Raw genomic sequence first — 14,954 nt, 5'->3', positions numbered from 1 at the left:
GGGGGGGGGAGGGGTTAAGTTCCACAGCCCAGTGGCATGACCTAGCTTACATACCAGGAGCCACAAGGTAAGAGGGCATCAGAGAAAAGGGCGGGCTAAGGAGATGGCTTGGTGGCCAAGAGCATGTGCTGCTCTTGGCAGAGGACCCTAGTTCAGTTCCCAGTATCCACATCAGGCAATTCACAACTGCCTGTAACTCCCGCTCCAGGGGACCCCACACCTCTGGCTTTATACAGGCATCTGCTCTCATGTGCACATTCTCACAGAGATACACACACATACACATAAACACAATATTCAGAACAGAGTAAAGCTGGACAGGCCATGGTGATACACACCTTTAATGCCAGAACTTAAGAAACAGATCTCTGGGGGTGGCTTGGGAGGGAGAGCTGGGGGTGGGAGGAGGTAGGATCTGGGGGTGGTACGTAGGGTGAGTAGAAACTTTCTTAATTAAAAGAAAAGAGACAGGTCTCTGCTGAGTTTGAAACTAGCCTGGTCTCCAACAACAGAGTAAAGTTAAAATTTAATATTGTCGGGGCCGGAGGGATGGCTTAGCGGTTAAGAGCACATACTGTTCCTAGAGAGGGTATGAGTTTGGTTTCCAGCACCCATGTTGCAGGGCTCACGGCCATCTTCCCACACTCCTAGTCTGCATAGGCACCTGCACACATGTATATGTACCTGTGGATGGGCATTAGGGCCTGGGAATATGGGTGTGGGGAGGGAGGTTGCGGCTGCAGGGAGAGAACTGTTGCCAAGGCCACTGCAAGCTTATCCACTCTCCTGTCCATGGAAAGCTGAAGGGAGGTGTAGCTTGACTGCTGTGGTTCAGGTAGAGGGTCTGGAATAATCCTCAGGCCTGGCTCTCAATAGGGAACTCCCCAGTTCTTAGCATATCAAGATAGCTGGTATAATACTGCAGTGACTCCTTTTCAGGAGGTAAAGAACTGTCATACTATGCAGAGAAACAAGTGGAAAAGGAAGGCAGGTAACTGGGTGTCTGGACAGCACCAGACAAAGGAAGGCGGGTAGCTGGGTGTCTGGACAGCACCAGACAAAGGGATGGGACATGTTTCACCAGTGCAGAGGCTGCATTCAGATTTGGCCAGGGAGGATTTAAGGTGAGCCTGTCGGGTTTTGACTTCTGGAGTCTTCAGAAGAAAGAGGCTTATGGAGAGCTGATTTTCATAGACATGAGCATGGACAGCGTTGATATAAAATTCACAGGCTGACAAAATGATCCCGATAATGAAAATATATGTGTTCACACCAGGTGGTGATGGCACACGCCTTTAATCCCAGCACTTGGGAGGCAGAGGCAGGTGGGATCTCTGTGAGTTCGAGGCCAGCTTGGTCTACATGGCGAGTTCCAAGACAGCCAGGGTTAGATAGAGAAATTCTGTCTCAAAAAACCATGGCCACACAGAGAAAGCTTATCTCAAAAAGAATGTGTGCTCACTGTCAGGACAGCACCATACAACAGTGCAGACCATTAGGCAGCTACACCCATACTCGCCCATGATTTCATCACACACATTCACAAGCTCCAGACTGGAGGCGGTTGCTCTTTCCTTCCTTCCTCTATCCTCCTCTTCCTTCCTTTTCTTTGAGTCATGGTCTAGCCAGTCTGGAACTCACAATTCTCTCTTTATGAGACTATACCCCCATTCCTGGCCAATATTTTACCCAAGAGCATTCAATAACATGGCTACTGATAGGCTCAGTGGGTGAGGAGCTTGCCACCAGGTCTGACCACCTGGGACCCACATGCTGGATGGAAGGAAGGAATAATTCATTCAAGTTGTCCTCTGTCTTCCTCATATGTGCTAGAGCACACACACACTCACATACTCATCCACCCACCCACCCACCCACCCAAAAACTGTAAAAAAAAGAAAAAGAAAAAGAAAGTGTTGTATAACAACATCATTTATCACAATAATAGTCCTGAGACATTACATGATGCTATACGTTTATTCTGAAACAGACTGTTCAAGGTGGCTCAGTTCTTTACAAACTACAACTGCGGAATATATGTTAAAACAGTTAAACAATTTAATGGTTCTTCCTTAACTACACTGGACACACATCAGTTTAACTATGCAGAAGGCAATGTCAGCATAGTTCACTAGGGCCTGGAGTGTGAAGAGGGACCCTGCTGGCCGAGGTGACTCCCGCGGAGCTCACTGCTGCTCTGCAGACCTCCGCCTGCCCTGTCACTGTGGAGTCCTCCCTCCATGGCATCCCTTGATGACTAGAGCAAAATCTACCACCAAACATCATTGTATTACAGAGCTGCTCTCTAGCATTCACATCTAATGTTTACAACAAGAACAACCACAGAGGAGGACGGCCAGTTACAGTACTTCCCCCTCTCCAGTGTGGACTCTCTGATGTTTGGAAAGGTTGGACTTGCTGCAGAAGGTTTTCCCACAGTGGTTACACCAATAGGGCTTTTCACCAGTATGGATTCTGTGATGCTTATTAAAATTTGAACTATGGTTGAAGGCCTTGCCACACTCCTTACACTTATAGGGCTTCTCCCCTGTGTGCAGGCGTTGATGGGAACTGAGACCTGCGTGCTGACTAAAACTCTTTCCACACTCGTTACACTGATAGGGCTTCTCCCCTGTGTGGATGCGATAGTGTCGAATGAGGCTGCCCTTCCCACTGAAGGCTTTCCCACAGTCTTTACACTGATAGGGCGCCTCTTCTGTGTGCATTCTTTGATGTTTAAGGAGGTCTGCGCTCTGCCCAAAGGCTTTCCCACACTTACAGTCATAGGGCCGGTCCACCAAGTGTGTTCTGTAATGAAGGGTAAGGTTGGAGCTGTGGCTAAAAGCCTTCCCACACTTGGTGCACACGTAAGGCTTCTCCCCAGTGTGTGTCCTCCGGTGTTTGGTGAGGTTTGAGCTATTGCTAAAGGCCTTCCCACACTCTGCACATATGTAACGTTTCTCTCCCGGGGCAGGCTTAGCAGACATGGAGTCTGCCCCTCTCCTGGAACCTGTGTCCTGCAGAGAAGCTCTTGCTCCCCTCTCCCTTCCCAGACTGTTGGCCCACTGCCTTTCTGACCCTGACCTGTACTTATTGGCAGCAATCATGGGGATGATGTCCCTTTTGAGTCCGTCTGCAGGAGACTCCTCTTCAGAACTTCTTTGCTCATCTGCTGAGTCCTCCTTCTGAGGATTCGATTTCAAACCTGAAAGCAGGTGGGTTAAGGATGCATCATCAGTTGTTCCTGTTCTGAGGATGCAGCTGGTACAGGGAAGCAGGATCACCAAGGGAGGTAGACGGATTTGAAAGGATGATGATGATGATGTTTGAAAGAGCTCTAACAGCAATACAAATGAAGTTACTGTCACATCTAGTTTATGGTATTGTGTGCTCACAAAGGCCCCCTGCCCCGGTACCTATTATATGATTATGGTACAGTTCCTACCATCTAGAAAGACTGTGTTCCCTACCCAACCCCACATGCTCTGAAGCAGTCTAGAATACGCTGGACTGTTCTGTATGTGACTTCACATTTGTTTCTACAAGATACTCAGAGCCAATGTTTGTGAAGGATTTCTGCCTTGGAAGGTAAAAGAAAGGAGCTCAAGTTCCTACCAGGGTAAACACCAGGTTTCAGTGCTGTGGGTGAGGCTGAGTTGCACTTACAGCTCAGACCGACTGGTCAACTCCCCCGTGTCCTGTGCTACTGACTCAGTCTTTCAGAACAGCATACCTTCTCAGGGGTACATAAGCTTCTTTGAGAATAGTGCCAACTCCTCTCTCCCTTAAGAGCACTTAAAAGCCTTTTCCCCAACTGGGCATTAAAACCTGAGCCTGGGCCCCATGTAGTGGCGCACACCTTTAATCCCAGCACTTGGGAGCAAGAGGCAGGTGGATCTCTGTCTTTTGAGGCAAAGTAGTCTACACGATAAGTCCAGTCTCTGTGATATGCTGATTTAGAATCCTCTAGATATGAAGCTGGGTATGGTGGTACACATATCAAATCCCAGCACCAGAAGGAAGTGGAAGCAGGACCCAGGAGTTTAAGGTCACCCTCCTTTACATAACACTTTTGAAGCCAGTATCACCCCCCCCCCCCCCCCCTTCCAACTTCCCCAGACAGGATTTCTTTGTGTGGCTTTGGCTGTCCTAGAACTCACTCTGCAGACCAGGCTGGCCTCCAACTCAGAGATCCTCTTGCCTCTGCCTCCTGAGTACTGGGATCAAAGGTGTGAGGATCAAAGGCGTGAGCTACCACTACCGGCCAGTGTCCTTTTTTAACCATAAATAAATAAAACAAACAAATAAATAAAAAACTGTGTTCGTATGGATATTTTCCGTGCACATATGAAAGTGTACTGTGTGCATTCCTGGTTCTCATGGAGTCCAGAAAAGGGTGCCAGATCCTCAGAACTGTAGTTCTGGATTGTTTTAAGCACGTGGGTGCTGGGAACTGAATATGGGTCCTCTGCAAAAGCACCAAGTGCTCTTCACTGTCTAGCCGTCTCTCCAGTCCCAATTATCCCATTTTTAAGATTTAATTTTTATTCATGTGTGTAACTCTGTCTGCTACACATACACAGGTGCCCACAGAGGCCAGAAGAGGCCATTAGGTCTCTGCAAGAGCAGAGTTTGGGTTGGGAGGTTGCCGATCCCAGGCTGGATCAAGTTTCAAAGGGTCAGAGTCTCAGAATCCAAAGCAAGGGGGAGGGGCAGAAGGAGGGAGTGGCACAGAACAGAAAGGGAAGGAAGAGAGCAGACTGAGGTAGGGTGGCATTCTGAAACTGGGGATTGTGGGGACACTTTAATCTGCAAGAGGGAGGGTCTTCCTTCTTTTGCGGACAGGGTCTCACTCTGCAGACTCTCCTGTAACATACCAGGTTTGCAACAGGCCCCCAGGTCTTAGCACAACCGACGCCATGATGGAAGTGCCATTCTGGCCTTGGAACCCAGTACACAGCAGCACCACCTGCTGAAGTAAGAACCAATACCTAAACCATCAAAGTCCATAGTTCTGAGGAAGTTCCTAAATGCACTAACCTTGCTTTTTGACTTCTGGCTAACATTCTTGCTAAATGAAGTGTTGTCAACCCAGGATGTGGTTTCTATGCTTAAAAGCACATCCAGAGAAAGGCTAGGGACTGCACTCTGGTCCTGAAGACCCAGTTGTTGAGGAGTATTCGTTTAACTATGCAAAGATGTGTTGCTGGTTTTCCCTTGCCTGCACCTGACTGGTATAATAAAAAGCTGAACAGGGCATAGGTGGGACTTCTGGGCAGGGAGAACAAGTAGGAGGAGGAATTTAGACTGTGAGGAAGAAAGAAAAGAGACGCCAGGGGCCAGCCAGCTAGACACGGAGGAAGCAGCAAAGTAGGGCATAGAGAATGAAAGAAAGGTGAAAAGCCCCGAGGCAGAACCTAGAGGAGGGGTTGGGAATTTAGCTCAGTGGTAGAGCACTTGCCTAGCAAGCACAAGGCCCTGGGTTCGATCCTCAGCTAAAAAAAAAAAAAACAAAACAAAACCAATAAAAAACCTAGATGAATAAAAACAGGTTAAATTAAGTTGTAAGAGCTAGTGGGGCTGGCGAGATGGCCCAGTGGTTAAGAGCACTGACTGCTCTCCCAGACATCCCGGATTCAATTCCCAGCAACCACATGGCAGCTCACAACTGTCTGTAACTCTAATTCTATGGGATCTGATACCAATGCACATAAAAGTTAAATAAATTAAAAAAGAGCTAGTGGATAAGCCGAAGCTGAGGCTGAGCCTTCATAAGTAGTAAGTCTCCATGTCTTTACTTTGGGATCTGGTTGGCGGCACCAGACAATTCCAACCACACCCAGTGTAGCTGCTGCCCGATAATGAAGACTTTCTCTTGGCTCCAACCATGTCTTAGTGGTCTTCTCTAGTGAGACCCAACAACAGGTAGATCTGGTCTGGCCTCAGACTCATGGCAATCCTCCTGCTTCAGATTTTCAAGTGTTGTACGCAGTTTTATATCCTGGACTAGCTCTGTAGCCCAGGCTGGCCTCGAACTCACAGAGATCCGCCTGCCTCTGCCTCCCGAGTGCTGGGATTAAAGGTGTGTGCCACCACCGCCCGGCTGCAGTTATATTCTTGGTTTTCTTCATGTATAATTAATTACTCTGGCAGTCCAGGGAAGGCCCTAGGTAAGTGGAAGATTAGTAACAACTCTAAATAGTGGAGAACTTAAAATTAACAGTTTAATTTTTACTTTTCCCAGAGAATATGATTTTGTTGTTGCCCAGCCTGGCCTTGAACTCCTTCCACCTCGGCCTTTGTGAGTGCCGGGATTACCGGGTGTGTGGCACCTTATCTGGCTGGAGAATGTGGGAATTTTGTTGCTCATTTTTTAGACTTACTTTATGTACATGCATGCTTTGTCTACATGTATGTCTGTGCACCATATGTGTGTTTGGTGCCTGAAGAGTCAGAATGAGGAACTGGAGAGTTCTAGATGCTGAGGAGCCACCAGGGGGGTGCTGGGAGCTGAACTCAGCTCCTCTGCAAGACCAAGTGCTCTTAACTGCCACCTCTCTCCAGCCCCCGAGAGTGTAGCTTTCAACAAACTTAGGCCAGGAGTGATGGTGCACACTTTGAGTGTGGCACTCAGAAGGGACAGGCAGGCAGCTACGAGTTCTAGGCCAGGCAAGACTGCACACTGGGACCCGGTCTCATTAATAAATAAAATGCTGAGTATGTGCAGGCATTTCTGTAACTGCCTGTGTGAAGGTCAGAGGACAACTCCAGAACTTAGTTCTCTCCTTCTATGACGCAGGTTCCAGGGATGGAACTCAGGTCACTGGGCTTTCAGAGCAGGCACTTTAACTGCTGAGCCATCTTGTCAGTCCCTATGATGTATATTTTCAAACAATTACTTTTATTTATGTGCCTGCTTATCTGTATGTGCACCACAAATGTGCAGGTACTGCTGTAGAAATTTAGCAGAATCACTGTATGGGGCAGATATTAGAACAAACCGCTGGTTTTTTTTTTTTAGAAGTACTTTGACCTTGAAGAATTCTTGTGGAAAACAGTGATTGTTTCACTAAGGTGGCACTGTAGCATCCCAGGATTTTGGGCACAAGACGCCTCAGGCATACCGGAAGCTCTTATCTTAACTGTTCGGGGGTTCAGTCCATCAGAAGAGGCTAGACCTTCCTGCTGCCGCAGGCCTTAAAATTTCATGTTGGGAATGCCTTCTTTCTTCAACCAACCTGCACTACATGGTGCACCCTGACAAGATGCCCTTGGAGACCAGACCTTATAGGGCCATGGCTCTGCTCATGAACATACCATATCCATGAAAAATGATAAATACAAGATTTGGAACAATGTGCTATATTTTCATCAACATGTAAATCTAAAATTAAGCTTTGAAAACTTTATTATACCAGGTAAATGAAAATGTGTAAGAGCAGAAACAACCTGTAGAAAAATAAGGCTGTTAAGTAAACCATGATTTGTGAAGATCTGAGGTAGGGAAAATTAGTTACCCTAATATACTTTTTTTTTTTTTTTTTTTTAAGACAAAGTCTCATAAAACCCAGACTGGTCTTGAACTCACCATGTAGCCAAGGATGACCTTGAATCTGAGTGCTGGGGATGGAACCCAGGGCTTCCTGCATGCTAGGTAAGCACTCTATAAACGAGCTATATTTCCAACCCCTAATTGATCTTTGACCTATGACACCTGCAGAGATTCAGGACGGAGGCTCCTTGGCCTTTTCCAGACCCAGTCTGTCCTGCTATGTATCCCAGGAAACTGACCCTTAGGCCTAAAGACTTTTCACACCATCAGCTGCAGTTGAGTCTGCTAACTGGTATGCCAGAAAATGTGTGACAGGAACACTGTGAAAATGAGCTATCTATCCCATCTTCTCCTCTTTACACAACGGTAGGACCTAGGGCCATGGCTCCTAGCCCGTGACTCCCTCCTTCCCTACCAAGGCTTGGCTCTTGTCTGGTTCTGTAATAACAGGCCTTCCTTCTTGGCCCCTCGGGCTCACAGGCAGCAATACCTTTTCACTGTTGTCTAGTTTGGCACTATCCTGGCTCATGCAGCTGTCCATATCTCCCGATCAGTGTCCCTCCTTTTGAAAACAGCTCACTCCGCTCAACCCTCTGCGAGCATGCTGCCCTCCTACTGCTGAAACCCTGAGGCAATCGGGTTTGGGAGGAAAGTGCATGACTTCTGCCTAGTCTGCTCAACCGGTCAGTCAATCTAGAGTTACAGAGCTCTCTGGACACCGAGATGGGTCCTTACCTTGACGCTTTCTTGGATCCTGAGTGAAAACCTCCTCCTCACCAGTCTCCTGGATGTACAGGGGCCCCCAATATTCATACTTGGGGCTGGCATCCACAGCCTGAGCTTGGGTAGTACTGCTTAAGGACTCCATTGCAGTTCCTGAAGTTGACATCTTCTCCCAAGCCTGCTTCTGTTCATTTGGAGGAGATGAGACCTAGAGACAGTAAGAAATGGTGTATGCATAGCTGACTCAAGATGAGAAGAATCTCAAGCAAGCTATGCATAACTCTAGGGGACGGGAAGGAAAAATAGCCATCCCACTTGGTTCCCACAGTTACTTCAGCATAAGAGCAAACAACAGGAGGAAACATGATCTAGCTCCCCAGAAGCTTCTAGCTGGTTAATAAACTTACTGGATACTGTTGTGTAACAGTTTCTGCTTTTCATCCTATAGGAATGTAAACAACATAAACTAGCCTCAGGAAGTCCCTGAAACTGACCAGATTCATTAGGCCCCTCCCTGTCAGAGTAAGGAATAACAGCTGGGCATCCCTCTGAGACTAGTGGAACAGAGCTGTACAGGAGACCAAGCAAAGCCAAGCTGCAAACAAGACTCTCAGACCAGCTGAGCTGCCTGGACAAAACATTCTCCAACCTGCTAAGCTGCCTGCAGGCTGTGCAGTGTGCTCCAGGTTCCCAGCTTTGTGAGCTGTCACGTATGCTGGGCTCTGGTGATGCAGCTGTCTTGAGTCACTTCTGCTCCTGTAACTCCTCACCCAAGCTTTGACAAGAAACCCAATAAAACTCATCAGTTTACCAAGCTGGACTTGGGTGGTGTCTGTAGTTTGGTCTGCTGTGGGCTCCCTGTCTGGGATGAGTGGACACAGTGTGTTGTGTCTCCCCAGGGAAAAGTCGCACACAACAGATGGACAAGCCCTGACTGCTGCCACGGATGTTATGTCTCCTAGCACCTGATGGCCTCCCGCCCACCTGCAGTCCTGGCTCATCCAGTTCTTGCTCCAGGTCCTCCAGGAGAGTGACGGCCTCCTCTGCACTCTCCGGGCAGTGCTGCTGCACCCAGGCCTGGAGCTCTCGGGGCAGGATGGTCAGGAACTGCTCCAGAACCAACAGCTCCAGGATCTGCTCCTTGGTGTGGATCTCGGGCTGCAGCCACTCACAGCAGAGCACCCGAAGCTGGCTCAGGGCCTCCCGGGGACCAGGAGTGTCATGGTACCCAAACTGCCTGAAGCGCTGACGGGATAGCTCTAGGTTAGGGCGGCACTTGTCCTTCTCTTCATCCTCTTCAGCTTTAAGAGTCGAAGGCCCCATTGGCTCCTGAGGGGACCTGGGGCCCAGAACTGTGGCCATGCCCACCACCTTGGTCATCACACAGATTCCAAAAAGAGCAGGATCTGGGGAGCAGACCTGGTACCTTTGGGTTTCTGTTTCTTAAGGGCCACACTTCAAACCTACAAAAACACAGTTGCCATAAAATTATCAAAAAAGTTTTCTGGTCTTCATCATAGGGGCCACCAGACAACTACCATATAAAAGGTATTGTTCAGAGCTGGTAGGATGGCTCAGTGGATCAAAGTGCTTGGTGCTAGGCCTAACCACCCTTGTGATCCTCATGGTGGTAGGAGAGAACCAATTTCTCCAAGTTGTTCTCTGACCACGTTTACCTCATGCACTTGTGCACACATGTGCACACACACACACCCAATGTATATAAAAAAAGCATTGTTCAGAAATGATGTTTGCAGGAAAATGGATGGAAGTGGAAATGATCATGTTCAGCAAGATAAGACAGACTCATCAAAATAAGTCAAGCATTTTTTTTTTTTTGAGCTGAGGATCAAACCCAGGGCCTTGCGATTGCTAGGCGAGCGCTCTGCCACTGAGCTACATCCCCAACCCCCAAGCATGTAGTTTTGAAGGGTGGGAGCAGACATGAAAGTAAAAGAGACGTGGAAGGGATAAAGGGAATATGAGGGAGACAAGAAAGGGGAACTAAGGAATAAGTATGATCAATTATACGTGCTATGGTTGTTAGACTAAGAACAGCCCCTATAGGATCACACATTTGAAAGCTTAGTCACCAAAGACTGTACTATTTGAAAGGATTAGAAGGATTAGGTGTGGCCTTGTTGGAGGTGGTGTGTCATTGCGGGTGGGCTTTGAGGTTTCAAAAGCCCACAATAGGCCCAGTGTTGCTCTCTGCCTACAGATCAGGATATAGCTCTTAGCTACTGCGCCAGTGCCTGCCTGCATGTGGCCATGCTTCCTGCCATGATGATAATGTACTTAACCTCTGAAACTGTACACAAGCCCCCAGTTAAACACTTTCTCTTATAAGAGTTGGCTTGGTCATAATGTCTCTTCACATCAACAGAACAGTAACTAAGAATGTGTGCATGGAAATATCACAGTGAAGCCTGTTGCTTTGTACAATTAGTACACACAAATTAGAAAAATACATATTGTTCAAAATCATTCTGGAGTCGGTCAGTAGAGCCTACTATCACTTGATGTGAGTTGTGTCCATTTTCCCCCCAAAGTCCAGAGTGGCATAATTTAAAAATAGACCTTTGCTCCAAAAACTGTTTCTCAATCTTATAACTACGGTATCTTAGTTTCTATGATTTTAGCAAAAAAGCAGACTAGTCAAACGACTGTATTTATCAGCATGAGCATGTATGTCCCGGGCTGGAATGAACTAGCTTGTTAAAAAATGATGGTGTACAGGGGCTAGAAAGCTAGCTCAGGAGAAGAGTACTTGTCTGGTGGACGGACACAAAGCTCTGGTTCTACTCCCAGCACCAAATAAATAAGTGAATAAAAATTTTAAAACAAATAATCCAAGTCTAATTAGGAGGCAATCTGAACTTATCTGACTTTTTGTTTGTTTTGTTTTGTTTTTCCAGACAGGGTTTCTCTGTGTAAGAGCTCTGGCTGTCCTGGAATTCACTCTGTAGCCCAGGCTGGCCTCCAACTCAGAGATCCGCCTGCCTCTGCCTCCTGAGTGCTGGGATTAAAGGTGTGCTCTACCACCGCTGGGGCTCCCTTCCCTTTTTTTAATTGATCAATTTTGTGTTGTTTTCGAGACTGGGTCTCCATGTACAGCCTTGGCTGACCTGGAACATGAGTGATGACCTGCCTCTCCTTCTGAGCTCTGGCATTAAAGTGGTGTCACCAAGCCCAGCATGAGACATGCTTACAGTTACTTAGGCGGAGAAAATATGGATCTCTGAAAAGAAACTGACAGGAAATTCAACCAAAAAAGGTGATGAAAACAAAAAGCTTAGAAACATCTTTCTTTGAACTTTTCGACATTTGTTATTCCCCGCGTGCTGCCCTAGAATATAGAACACTAACTGAACACCCGCCACTTGACCATCGAATGTGCCTTGCCTTCAGCCTTTCAGTCCTGGACTCTAAGTCTCTTTGGTAAATTGTTATGGTTGGGATAGGAGAGCATGTCTGCAATCCCAGCTTCGTGAGACAGGCCAAAGCCAGGGCCTTGGCTACGTAGTGAGTTGAGGCCGTTAGGCCAGCCTGTGAAAAATGTATGCACAGCAAATGCCCTCTCTCAAACACCACCACCGAAGGGAGGTGGAGAGAAGAAAATGGAAGGAGATGGGACAGGGGTGAGAGAAATGCTTCCATCTGACGGGCATGTTGTGGGGTTTTTTGGGTAAGATTAAAAAAAAAAAATCTGATAATAAACCATCTTGGCATTCCTCCCTCCCCCACCAAAGAAAGCCAGTACTTTTGAATTTGGTTATGCTGAGCTTGCCATTTGGAGATGCCCTCCCTCCCCAAGTCTTGGTTTCTGAAAATTTCTTCAATGTTCATAAAATCAAAAAGCATGTGGGTGGAAAACATGACTAATTTAACACTGTCACAGAAAAAATTAACTCTAAAAAAGCTACCTAAGCTGGATGTGGTGTGTATGTCTTTAATCACAGAGCTCAGCAGGCAGAGGCAGGGGACAATCTCTGAGTTAGAAGCCAGCCTGGTCTATAAGCAAGTCCCCGGACAGCTAGGGCTACACAAAGAAACCCTGTCTTTTTCTTCTTCTTCTTTTTTTTTCCCCCTGAGACAGGGTTTCTCTGTAGCTTTGGTGCCTGTCCTGGATCTTGCTCTGTAGACCAGGCTGGCCTTGAACTCACAGAGATCCACCTAGCTCTGCTTCCCAAGTGCTGGGATTAAAGGAGTGTGCCACCACTGTCCAGCAGAAACCCTTAAAAAATCAAAAACAACATCAAAACCCAAAGCACTCTTAAAGGTTTAACTGGACTGGCAAGATGGCTAGGTAAGCAACGAGGGCAACTTGCTACCAAGTTTGATCCTGGTGCCCACATGATGGAAGGGAAGCACTGATTCATGCAAATTGTCCTTTGACCTCCCCCCAACACACACACACACACACACACACACACACACACACACACACACTCACAGAGTAAGTAAAATAAAAATAAAAATAAAGGCGGCGGTGGTGGCGCACGCCTTTAATCCCAGCACTTGGGAGACAGAGGCAGGCGGATCTCTGTGAGTTCGAGGCCAGCCTGGTCTACAGAGTGAGTTCCAGGAAAGGCGCAAAGCTACACAGAGAAACTGCGTCTCAAAAAATGAAAAAAAAAAAAAAAAAAAAGCTTTTAACTCTTGAGTCTACAGCAGAAGCATGTAGTCTATTCAAGGCAGGCTTTTGGTCACTTCCCAATTTTTCCCTCCTTTAATGCCATTATCTGCCAAGTTTATATACCCCTTAATCAGCCTCAAATTCATTCTGTACAAGGCGAGATATACATAAATAAAAGTATCACAGATTGCAGCAAATGAACAGCAATTACTACCTAGTGGTAGATAATGCCTTTAAGACAGTCTGTACTTGGCAACTCCAAGGTGAAGCCGTGGTGACACACACTGGTTAATTACAGCACCGGGGATAGCAGAGACAGGAGGATGACCAATTAATTATACGCCAGCCTGGGCTATACAGCAAGACCCTGTCTCAAACCAAGCAAACTTATTTTCGAAAAGCTTCTAGGCAAGCCAATAATTTTTGAGGAGCATAACTGCGGGGCGGATCTAATTGCTAAGAAAGTCTCCTTTAGAGCGAGCCAAATTCTGCATAATTCCAGCAGCCCTGGACCAGTACTCAGTTTCTCCTCAGAAGCCTTCCAGCATTTGAAAAACAACTTTTGTGCCTGTTAATTTTCTGTTCAGTTTTTCAATTGTCCCCCTTCAACACAGATCTCCAAGCATGTCAACCCACTAAATAAAATCACCTTTCTCTCCTATATTCTACTTACAAACGAGCTTCTAAAAATCTTTCCAAACTTAAGCAGATCCCCGTTCTGTGCACACAAAGCCTAACGGGACTATTTCCCCGCCTGGACTGGACATTACCCAAGATTAATGAGATTCGGGTTTTCACACAATGTTCCCAACCTTAGGCTGGTTCGTAACAATTAATGCCGAGTTTAAATCCCCGGGCGAGAGCTCGGGAAGAAAGAAGGCAGTTTCCTTCGGATAACATAAGAGCTCAGCTGAAGGAGCTCACAGAAAAAAAAAAAAAGCGATTCCGGAAGCAAAGGAAACGAGGTTTTGTTCGAGAAAGCCCTTGGAGGGTGGAAAAGGCTTTCCGTAGAACGGCGCCTACGGCAGCTGGGCGGGGCCGCTCCTCCCTAGGCAACCTCCCAGAACCACCACGGAGGAATCCCCGGAACCAGAACCGCGGCTGCTAAACCCGTTCCTCCCTCTCTAAACCCTTCGGCCAACGCTCCTTTTCCCGGCCGCTAGGCTAACCCGGGACTCGCAGGCTCACCGTGACTCAGAACCGCTCCGGAGTCTGGAACCCGCACAGCCGCTGAACAACGGCACAGACGGAAGTGCGTCAGGCCCCGCCCCGCGGGAGGGGGCGCAGTCGCCCCTCTAGGAATCCGGGAATTCTCAGTATCCTAGTTGAGCCAGACACTGGAGCTGTCCTAGACTTGATCTGTCCAGTCCCCCCCCCCCCCCCCCCCCTTTTTTTCCTATTTCTTTTTTAATCTCTCCCTCTCCCCTCCCCCTCCCTCTTGTTACTGGATCCCTGGGGCCTGCTCAGAAACAAGGTAGAGAAGCAACTGAAGAAGACACTTGACATCAACCTCCGGCCTTTACACGTATGCGCACACACTTGTGTACATGAGCACAAACCTAGAGAACAATCCGCCTGAGCGTTCTCAGTCAATTGCTCTGGAGAACCGCTAGGCCTCAGGTCAGGGGGATGGTCTGAGCTTCATTTGCACAAGAAGCAAAGCTATGCATCTCCCGCCAGCTTGACTTTATCCAGGTACTGACTCCAGCAGGGAAGTTACCTAGAAGTTCAGCAGGTCTGAAAATATTTGAGCACGTAGGAATTTCATAGTAGAAGACGGCTGGAATATTGAAAGACTGGATAGCCAGGCAGTGGTGGCGCACACCTTTAATCCCAGCACTCGGGAAGCAGAGCCAGGTGGATCTTTGTGAGTTCGAGGCCAGCCTGGTCTACAGAGCGAGATCCAGGAAAGGCAAAGCTACACAGAGAAACCTGTCTCGGAAAAAAAAAAAAAAAAAAAAAAAAACTGGATAGCACCAAATATTCATAATGAATGGCTTGCCTCTTGACAGACCTTTGGCTTTCAAGGTATAGCTTTTT

General features: G+C 47.4%; 1 protein-coding gene across 3 annotated transcripts in view; it reads right to left on the bottom strand.

Annotated features, from left to right (window-relative positions):
* Positions 1-1,963: 1,963 nt before the first annotated feature.
* Positions 1,964-14,954, bottom strand: part of LOC118572339 (zinc finger protein with KRAB and SCAN domains 1) — a 41,938-nt gene continuing 28,947 nt past the window's right edge. Inside the window, exons 1-4 of one of the 3 annotated variants that reach the window (XM_036171893.1) lie at positions 14,103-14,176; positions 9,260-9,738; positions 8,288-8,483; positions 1,964-3,205 (exon numbers count right to left, since the gene is read on the bottom strand). In XM_036171893.1, the coding sequence (XP_036027786.1) occupies positions 2,361-3,205; positions 8,288-8,483; positions 9,260-9,655 (1,437 nt within the window). In that variant the 5' untranslated portion in view covers positions 9,656-9,738; positions 14,103-14,176 and the 3' untranslated portion in view covers positions 1,964-2,360. Of the gene's footprint in view, positions 3,206-8,287; positions 8,484-9,259; positions 9,953-14,102; positions 14,177-14,954 lie in introns of those variants that run through there. The other 2 variants (XM_036171894.1, XM_036171895.1) reach the window with 2 other exon arrangements.

Source organism: Onychomys torridus, chromosome 22, assembly GCF_903995425.1.
Source record: "Onychomys torridus chromosome 22, mOncTor1.1, whole genome shotgun sequence".
In the NCBI taxonomy this organism is placed as follows: Eukaryota; Metazoa; Chordata; class Mammalia; order Rodentia; family Cricetidae; genus Onychomys; species Onychomys torridus.
This window is presented reverse-complemented; position numbering and strand designations above follow the sequence as displayed.